At 36.4% G+C, this 10384-nt stretch overlaps 1 protein-coding gene across 6 annotated transcripts; it reads right to left on the bottom strand.

Annotated features, from left to right (window-relative positions):
- Window positions 1-2984: 2984 nt before the first annotated feature.
- Window positions 2985-10128, bottom strand: LOC132166787 (casein kinase 1-like protein 3). Of its 6 annotated transcripts, none has more exons than XR_009438604.1 (19): window positions 9810-10128; window positions 9670-9710; window positions 9192-9261; window positions 8937-9085; window positions 8426-8521; window positions 8256-8326; window positions 8083-8144; window positions 7884-7947; window positions 7620-7704; window positions 7411-7537; window positions 6733-6815; window positions 6574-6631; window positions 6174-6310; window positions 5818-5995; window positions 5510-5709; window positions 4931-5065; window positions 4186-4458; window positions 3553-4045; window positions 3010-3369 (listed from the first exon to the last, which is right to left on the bottom strand). XR_009438604.1 is itself a non-coding variant. In XM_059577673.1 (15 exons), the coding sequence occupies exons 1-14, from the start codon at window positions 9883-9885 to the stop codon at window positions 5822-5824; spliced, it is 1293 nt and encodes a 430-aa protein (XP_059433656.1). In that variant the 5' UTR covers window positions 9886-10128; the 3' UTR covers window positions 5182-5709; window positions 5818-5821. The 6 variants fall into 6 exon arrangements, 1 of the variants encoding a protein (XP_059433656.1); XR_009438603.1 differs by having other exon boundaries at window positions 3010-3654; window positions 3968-4045; XR_009438605.1 differs by having other exon boundaries at window positions 3968-4045.
- Window positions 10129-10384: the final 256 nt, after the last annotated feature.

The following is a 10384-nucleotide window of genomic DNA, read 5'->3' as shown; positions in this document are numbered from 1 at the left end:
CCAGAAGGTGGCCTATGCATGAACCTTGAATGAATATAAATGACAGTCAAGATTTAATAATTGGAAATGATGTCGTTTTAAGCGACCAAGATTTACGCATGACGCTAAAGGCAGAACAAACACTTTTCTTGCATTTCTATGTTTCTTTTTGCATTTTTTGTAATTGTGGCCACTACTTTCTATATGGCAGCTAGTCAACATATATAATTTATGGTTTAAATTTACTTCACCCTTGAAGTTTTAGGAGTTTTTTAATTCGAACCCTAATATTTAAAAATTGGCAATGTACCTTTCTAATGTTTTAAAAATTTTCAATTTAGACCCCCTGTTACTAATTATCGTCTAACTGGACGGAAATTATCTCACATGCGATTTTAATGTCCTCTATTCTAATTTTGTTATCATTAAAACCTATGAAATTACGTAATTACCCTCAATTTTATAGGTTTTAATTAGATTAGATTCATATTGGTTAATTATAATAAAAAAACATATTGATTAATTAGATTCATCTTCAGAGGACTCATCTTGCGGGCACAGGTTGAGCAAGATCTATCGGAGTTAAACGAAGCAACCAAAGCAAGTGATAAGATCACTGGGTTAAAACAAAAACATCTCCAAGTATTTTCAAAATACACTGACAAACATATTCACAAGCTACTTTCTCCTACATATTATTACACCATAATTAGAAAGCGAAAAACACATAAATATATATATATATATTTTTTACCAAAGAACCCAAAATATCTGCTTACTTTTACAAGCCCTTATTCTCAACTTACTTTAGAAGGATTTTATTTGTGAAAAATACATTTAATAGGCTTTTTTTATTCAATACCAGAGAAGGAAATTAAAAAGGGGAGATACGTATTTTCATGTTCTTTTACACCCAAAAGAGTGTGACTTGGTCCCCTCCCAAGGCAGCTGTACAAATTTCTAATTGAATAATGGAGCTAGAATCTCTTTCAATCATTACAGAAACCCAGATTATCAAAAACGAAAAAGAAAAAACAAAGAAAAGAAGAAAGTACATTATCAATTCAAACGATTTAATTATTTGCCACTTTTCGTTTACCATAGATGTGATTTGATTACAATCACACATCTACGGTAACTACTTAATAAATAAAATAATACCAACACAAATATAGAGAAAATCCCTATATTCAAACAAGAATCTTTTAAATTTTTACTCAAAGCATAAAGATTTTGTTTATTATGATAAAGAGAAAAGTTATATACCGCACATTTATTTCACTTTTAGCATTACTCTTCTCATAAACGAAGATTATAAATACTTATTCATGAAAAATGTCTCAACAGTAAACTTTACGAGAAGTATAAAATAATAATAATTAAAAATAAAATAAAATAAAAGGCGCCAAAGGTGTCATGTCAACGAGTTCTATTTGTGTGCCCGCCCCCACATCTTGCTTGCCCTACCAAACAACATTAATTTACTCTCTTGATTGTGGTCGATACAAAACAAATTTTCCGCCCCTAATTAATCCTATAAATACACACCAACTTCCTTAATTAAATAAATAATATATTATACTATTCAGCCCAAGACTCATTGCTTTCTAGAGAGCATATATATATATATATAGGAGAATGCATTTTTTGGTAGACTTGCGATATCCGGTTCCCCCGGCCCACTAATCTTTCTCAGGGCCTTAACCTCAAGGCAAGCTTTGGGCTCAGGATCCCAACTTGAATAATGACCCTATTCTTAATTATGATGCCATTCTTGCCATTTCCGTACTACTCTTCCTGTTTCATGTTACTCACGGTGGGGCGACTTTACTTGAGGGCAGGAGATTTCTCCGGTCCCCTGAATCTTTCATTGCTGGTCTCCTTGTTTTTCCCATCATCGTTCTTCTGGTTTGTCTTTCCCATACTCGCAATCTTATCTCCTTGGTATCAAATTCTTTCGGATGTGCTGAAGCGCAGAAGATATCTTCTGCTTTTAATTTGTGACACCCTCCAACCCCCATTCCTACTCTGCTCTGCTCTTATCATTATCTGCATCACCCAACGTCCTCAAGCTGATCAACTTGAAGCAATTGAAATTGAGGGGAACAATTAATACTTTAGATAGATTTGAAATCAACATATAAATGAGCTCTTCCTTTTTCCTCTTCTTTTTCTTTTTCTTTTCCTTTTTTCTTCTGACAAAGATTTTCTTCCAAGTTGTTTCAACTCGGTTTATAAAATAGTTAAGTGTCTTTAAGCATTTTTAATTATCATTAAATGAGTTTGAAAATTTTTTATTAAAAAAATATGTGCTTCTTACCTACTAAAAGTCACTTGACAACTTTATATACCGAGTTATAACAAGAAAAACTGTCCTTTATTTATTTATTTTTATCTCTAGTGCTAATCAAAGATAAGGATGTATATATATTACACTTACTGTATGTAATGGTTCGCTCATTATGGAAAATTTTATTTATATTCGTATGATTGTGCAAATATTTTAATTTTTGATGATTTTGGTCCTGAATCATATCAAAAATTTTGAACTTTCATTAGTAAAAGAGTACTAATAAAAGAGTTAGTACTCGTATCATTTCTCAAGATTTAAAAAGTGCAACACTTCCCTTCCAATAATACCCAAGATTACCTTGAATATGACAAGTGAATGTACTGGAACTGACGTATACTAACTGAACAGTCATGAGGTCTAGGAAATTTCAGAACCAGAACCACCCGTAGATTTCCAAGCCCGGACTATTTCTTGCTTTCCTTCGTTTGTTTTTAGGACGGATATAACTCACAAAGCCAAATAGAGCCGCGCCATCCGTCATCTGTTTCTAAGAAAACACAATTTTACAAAAGGCATCGATATAGCAAAGTCCTTATTTGTAGTTTACATTTATGTTCGAAGAAAGTGTATACTAGACCAAACTGAGGTAAATTAGAAGACAAAATAAAAAAAATAAAAAAACCCTTCGAAAATTTCCTTGAATGGAAAAAAAAAATAATAATAATAATAATAATTACCATAAATTAAGTCCACCCAAATCACTTTTATATCCCAAAAGGATCCCTACAATTGGACTGCCCAAATTGCCTGTAAATCGAAACAGCCAATTGTAGGGAATATCGATCCACATTTGCTAGGAAGAACAACCGTGCGATACACCACTGCACCCTTTAAACCACCAGAAAAAAGCAGAGCTCTCAGGATCAAGTACTGGATCAAATTTAGCACACTAAACCAAATTTCTACAAACAATATTAACACTGCACCAAATCCAGCACCGGATCACAACTGCAATCACTAGAACAACTACACGGTTCAACTTTCTAAGCAAAATTTCCACGTCTGGCTTCCTTCTTTTGAGGTGACTGCCACAGTGCCTGAAATTGATAGCGCCCCAAATAATATATTGAAAAAGGTAGAAACCAAAACGCTAAAGAAAAAGGTGGAGACACCTTCGGACGATGAACAGGCAACTCTAGATTATCAATGTATTTAAATGGCCAGAGACCTTTATAGAAGCCACCCTCTTCTACCAATATAAATACCTTTGTCGAACTCACCTCAACTGCCTTTGCAAACTACCCATTTCCTACACCATATCTTCCTTTCTTTTCCATGGGAGAGCTACCATTCACTGGAGGCGTGAAATACACTCATATTCCCTATTCCCACAGGAGTATCAGCACTAAAACATACAAAGAGCCATCGTGTTTAAGTAGATCAATTGAATACAACCTTGCATATTTCTACCCAAATGTCCAACACCAGGCTCCCCAAAAAGGGTTGACAGAAGGTGGAATTAGAATGTTGATGACACCAAATTGTGTTCTGAAACGACTAGGCGGTCGGTCCAACATTCATGTCAAAAAAGCAGCCTGGATTTCATGTCTCATATTAAGTGTGTGAATGCTTTTCCTTGCAAGCAGAAGGAACCCCAACAATTCCCATACTAATCAGCTTCCAAAAGTAACATACCTGGCAGCTGGCATTGAGAAACCTTCTCAGACAGTAATGCCACAGCAACCAAACAAGATGATAGGATTCTTAGATCTCCTGATTACAATATAGCAGATTTTATTAGCATCCCACACGTCCTGCATAAAGGGCTCTGCAGATTTCACCACTTTCAAGTAATAATTGTGGTACATTAACTACAACAACTCCCAGCAAGAGAAAAGAATAATCTAACCCACCCCTTTTGGAGGGAGGCCACTTCTTCCTGCTGCGAAACCGCCAATTTCAAATTTTTTTGTTGAAATCAAGGGTGCACTTATTATGCCATCTCCAAATTTCTAGAACCAGCATACAAGAAATTAAATAATGTCAACCGTTCTTTTATGCCTTCTTCCCCAGTAAGCACTCAGGCAGCCTCTTTCCTAACAAGTAGTAGCATGTAGAGTAAGAACTGATATACCATCTACAAATGGCATTCCCCTGCCATATTCCTTGTAGCCGGAAGAAAAATCCTGCAAATTACAAAGTATGAACTGATAACTGAGCATGTCATTTAAAATTAGTCTTAAAATATGAACATCAATATGCAAAAATTTCTTAACACTCTGCATCACTTGATGAAACAACTAGAAAGCACTCATCCTCTTTGAAGAATGAAACCACAAAACAGACTTGAGCACGAGTTATGGTGTCCTACCTACAACTAATGATATGTAAGGATACCTTGACGGTATAATCGGATCTAAAAAAAATGTAGGATGGCAACTTTGGATATCAAAACAATGGAAAGGGTATTATTAGACAAAAAAATAAAACACAGATTCTCCAACATTCTACACAATCTTAAAATATTAACTTTCATGAATTAAGATGAAGCACTGAAAGATCAGATGACAACCTATAAACATCAAAATGACCCATCTTCTACAATGTAGATCACCACATCACATGCTTGGAAGAGTAGCAAGTGTCCAAAATGACTACCTTCAATATGTTTTAAATGTCACAATTCTTGAGCTCATTGAGCCATATTTTCCCCCTCAAAACAAGTTTCAGAAACACACGTTCATTGACCCGATCGCTTCGAGAAATCACTGTTATAATGGAAAGCCCATTAACCTAGTCAAAAGAGAGAAAATCAAAACTTGCAAAAGCATCTTCAGTTTGAGCACCAAGTTATGTAGGGATGCTTCATATAAAAATGCACCAAGATATGGGCATCAAAACTATTAAGATCAAGAAAGATTAGTTTACTAGGTAAAAGATCCTCCAGGGAAATACCCAAGGGTCTGATCCAAACGATATAAACATTAAGGTTACACCAGCAACTCATAACCATGGATCAAGTAAAATAAACAAATTGTCAAAAGCCAAGTATATGGCACAAAAGACACTTATTATCTAAGACTAGAAATGGGAATTAAAAAATTCTTTCACGCGACATTCACATTACATAGGACTGTAAATACAAGTTTCCCATGAGCCACTTGAGATATCTATGTACAGCGCAGGACCCAGGCTTTTGTAGTCTGTGTTTATAACAACCAATGTGATTGAAGTCACCTTAAGAAAAAATAACGCAAGCTGGCATCAATAGAGGAACTAATGCAGCATATCACACCAGTCGCACATGTTTCAGCCCCCATAGATGCATCAAGGGAATATTCTCGATCAGATACATAGCAGAAAACCTAACATCAAATCACCACACTTTTGCAGCTTCAAAGACAGTATTGCTGGAATCTTCTTGAGCAGATCCACAGCTAAAAATACAATGCAGATTAGTCAAAATACAATTACTGCATAGGCTGTTAAGCAAATAAGAAAGAATCCAACCAGAACATGATTGAAGCATGTGCCTGATAAATTACCACATCATTTTGCAGAAGAGATGCGTGGTAGTGACGAAATCCAGCTACTTGAAGGACCCATTCTCTTGCCATGTCCATTACCAGGATTTGTAGCTTCGGAGGGCAAGACAGCCTTAGAGGCATTTCTTTTGGAGGGACCAGAGTTTGAAGTAGAGGCCATGTGTGCTTCGCTCAGCATCTAAAAAGGAAAGTTTATCCCACGGTGATATAACATTTTAGAAAATGGAAAATATATGAGGACAATGCATTACATGACACATTATTTGCAGCAAAATCAGTTACCAACCCCCGCCCCCCTCCACCCCAAAAAAAAAAAAGAAAAGAAAAGAAAAGAACTCAACAAGAAAACAACTTACATTCTTCTCAATAGGATTCTCAGAACTTAAATTCTTGCTAATTGGTGATTTAAAATGCATCCGAACAGCAGGACCAGTGGCATTTCCTGATCTGATGCGGTCTGCTACTTCAGCCGAATAAGGAGCATTGACACCTCCTGCCAATTAGATATTAACCAATTATGATATTATTTCTTTAATGCAGCTGAAAATTGATATCAAGATCTGTAGGATTAAATAAATAAATAGCACTTGTTTTCTACGCTCCATGCCACTTATGCTCTAAATTAGCACCAATTTGATGCAGCCATAAAATAATATTTGTCTATCTGCACTTCATATAAATTCTTCATTCCAGCAAGCAATGGCTTAAAATTAGAACACTCATGTGAGATGTGAAAGTGCATCAGCAAGAACTGACCATGATGATTGTCCACATCCATCGGCATTGCACGACTGCTGCTCCCTCCAGGAACTGGCTGTAATATGTGGACATTCAATATTATTAGAAACACAGCAATGTCCCTATTTTGAAATGAAGTGATTAACATAAAATAGACCAAGCAGCAAATATACATACAGATAATCGGGACTGGGTTCTACTCTTTTGCGATTGCTGGTATTTTATGATCGTCCAATCAAATACGTAATCGAATTCATACCCTACCAATTGCCAAAAAAGAATAATAGTTAATTTGCAGCAACATACAGCGTAACATGGAAAACAGTTTGGATATCAATGACCATCACTTATTAATTCAGTGTTCAGAAGTGATAACATGCTTATATTTACAGAAGACGAACCCTTTTTATTTGTTGAGGAAATTACATAGAAGGCCATGTATCCGCAGGTAAAACTCACAAACTCCATCACTCTGGGGAAGGCCCAAGGATGCTACTAGGACAACAGGCTGAAGGCTTTGTTTTTTTCTATATATATATATATTTTCTTTAGTTATTCTTTATTTTTGTTGGGGGAGGTGCAAGGATTTAAAAAGGAGCAAGGGACATCAACCGAGAAGAGAATCAGCATGATTTTGCAGTTTCCATAATGTCTCTCGTGCATTGAACTCCAAATCCAATTGGAAGAAATAATGGGTACGGCTTATAATTGATCAGATCTGTTAAACCACTCCTAGAACATGCCATGCAGGAACTAACATTGCTTCCATGCTAGGAATTAGGAACTCTGCAATATATGAAGAAAACTACCCAAAAAGACAGAAAAATGGGATATCTATACTTTTCTCATCAATACCTTCACGACCAAATAAGTCACGGAATAGACGCTTTAAGAATCCATAATCAGGTCGCTGATCAAATGTCAAGGAGTGGCAGTAATGAAAGTATGAAGCAAACTCCACTGGATGAGATTTGCAGAGAACCTTCAAGAAACACCAGTCACATCAGAAACACAATACATAACGTTCATCATACATATCAATGGTCAACAGACTCAACACACACCTCAATAGGAGTTGATAACTTCTTCTCCATTATTTTGTCATACTTTTGCTTCTTTGTGGCAGCCTTCAAACCCTGCCATGGAAGGCTATACACAGAAACTGAGCCATTAGACTAATTATGTGCCAAAGAATACGAAAGAAGAAATCACATCTTGAGCTCCCAGTATCCAAATAATTAATACAAGTAGATATAATTAGAGGCTTTGGGCTTGGTTCTTCTAAATTTAATTTGTAAAGAGGAAAGAAATGAAAAGAGATGATGTACCTTCCTCTCAAAAAATATAACAGCACATATCCAAGTGATTCCAAATCATCCCGCCGGCTTTGCTCTGAGAAAGTTACCAAATGAAGACAACGAGTGCTTACTTCATGAAATAAGAGGGGGAGAAAAAAAAAAAAAAAAAAAAAAAAAAAAACTCAAATGACAAGAAAAAAAAAAGGAGACATGGCATCTCTTAGCTTACCAATTCCAAGATGAGTATTGCAACTTGCATAACGCGCAGTCCCCGTCAAGTTTTTATTCTCCCTGTATAACACCATGCTTAAACTAAGGATATGTATCTATTTACTGCATAAAAAGTTCACCAAAATGAATTATGTACATGTCCATGAACCAAAAAAAAAAAAAAAAAAAAACCTGTAAGGGATATGGCGATTGGTTGTCGCATCCCGATATCTTTTTGCAAGCCCAAAATCAATTATGTATACCTAATAAGCACAATGAAAGCAGAGGATGATTAGTGAATACAAACACAACGGATGAAGAAAAAAATCTAAGGTAAAGAAAAAGACAGTAAAAACAATCACCTGATTTGCTTTTCGACCAAGACCCATGAGGAAGTTATCGGGTTTTATGTCTCTATGCAAAAATCCTTTGGAGTGCACGTACTCTATTCTTGTGATCTGAAAAAAAAGTAATATATTTATCAACGGACATAAATTAACAAACGAATTCCACATAAAATCATATGAAATATAAATTACTGTGAAGATTCTTCAAATTGGACATCCATAGTGTGAGCTCACGGTCATGGATACAATATGCTCTATATTCTTTCTCCAAACAATTCTTAACTGACTATCAGTGACTCCAATAAGAGAAATCACGGCACACCAGTTATATAGAAAAAAGCTGATTGCAACAAAACCAACAAATTTCTCTGGAAGAAGTCGCTGGAAGTTGTTGAACTATGCTTTTGAAGCAACATTGCACCATCGATTCTGTGCCCGTGAGTGAGCGCATGAACTGCATAAGTAGGTGGGGTTGTCTCCACCAAAAGCAAATCAGAGGCGCATTAGGACGGAAAATGAAGCTTACCATTTGATCAGCCAACATCAAGACCGTCTTCAAAGAGAATTTCCTCCCACAATACACCAACAGGTCCTCGAGACTCGGTCCCAACAAATCAAGCACGAGCACATTGTCCTCCCCGTCTATGCCTGACCATCTTATGCCCGGAATACCACCTGCACATACATACAAATACACACACACACACACAAAACCAATGATTCCAATGTCACATACTAATTTAACAGTAAAGAGTATGTATAATTGTACGAAGGCACATACTTCCTCCTTGAAGAATATTGTATAGCTTGGCCTCGTAAAGCAGCTGTGGATGCTTTGTTTTACTATTCTCCTGCAATACAAAGCAAAAAGTGGTATTAATTAAACAAAATGAAAAAAATAAAAAGATTAGTAATTCCTGGCTAAGTAGTTATAGCTACTACTGTATAATTCACACACTGGAAAAATCCTAAATTGACAATCAATTGATCATTTTTATTCTTATTATTGTTCATCATAGACCTAAGCTTAAATTGAGCCCCATGCAACAAAGTCAATACATGCAAACCATCACTCATACCGCAAACTCCAAGTACACACACACACACACACACACACACACACACACAAACATATATTACATGAACGTATATACAATCAGATCATGATCCACACGTAGCCGAGTCCCCGTAGCCAGAGACTAAAAATACGGCACCAAAACGAAGCAAAAGCCATTACGAGAGAGCAAATTAAAACTTACAATCTTAACGGCGAGGATCTCAAACGTATCGATATGCGTGGCTGCGAACAACAATCAGAAATTCAGAGAGGTCAATCAGAATTTTCAAAAAAACAACAACGCCTCCAAAACTCAAAGCACCAACGCGTGTAGAAACTCACCGAGGAAGATTTCTCCGAATGATCCACTTCCGATCTTGCGGCCGAGCTTGTACTTGCCGCCGACGATCCGTTCCATGCTGTAGACTCAACGATTCGGATCTCTCTCTCTATCTCTCAGAGTAGCTAGGGTTTTGGACTTTAGATCGAAGAAGAAGAAGAAGAACAACTGGAGGATCGGAAATTGGAGGGTACGGACAGAGAGACTTGGTTTTATAGCTGAGAGAAACTAAGCCACACAGACAAACGGAGAGAGGCTGGGAGGGAGCGTGATTTGTTGTTTGGTGTGGGTACTGTGGGTATCGTGACGATAAAGAGAGAAAGTTGAGGGGTAGCTTTGGGATTTTGAGTTTGGTGGAGCCTTGGAGGCGGGTTGACTCGTTGATTTTATTACTACTACGAAATACGGATAAAGGCCTAAACTTTTTTAAGGAGTTTATTGTCATTTTATAATAGGACCATTTGGTATTATAATTTTTTTGTGGCGGGGCACTGGTGACAACCATGGCCAGCCCAGGCGGATGTAGTTTTTCTTTAAATTAAGTTAAAAAATTATTTTATAATAGTAATATATGTCA

Source organism: Corylus avellana, chromosome ca11 (genome assembly GCF_901000735.1).
Source record: "Corylus avellana chromosome ca11, CavTom2PMs-1.0".
NCBI classification, from domain to species: Eukaryota; Viridiplantae; Streptophyta; class Magnoliopsida; order Fagales; family Betulaceae; genus Corylus; species Corylus avellana.
Note: the sequence above shows the minus strand (reverse complement) of the source record. Positions and strands in the feature narration are given on the sequence as shown.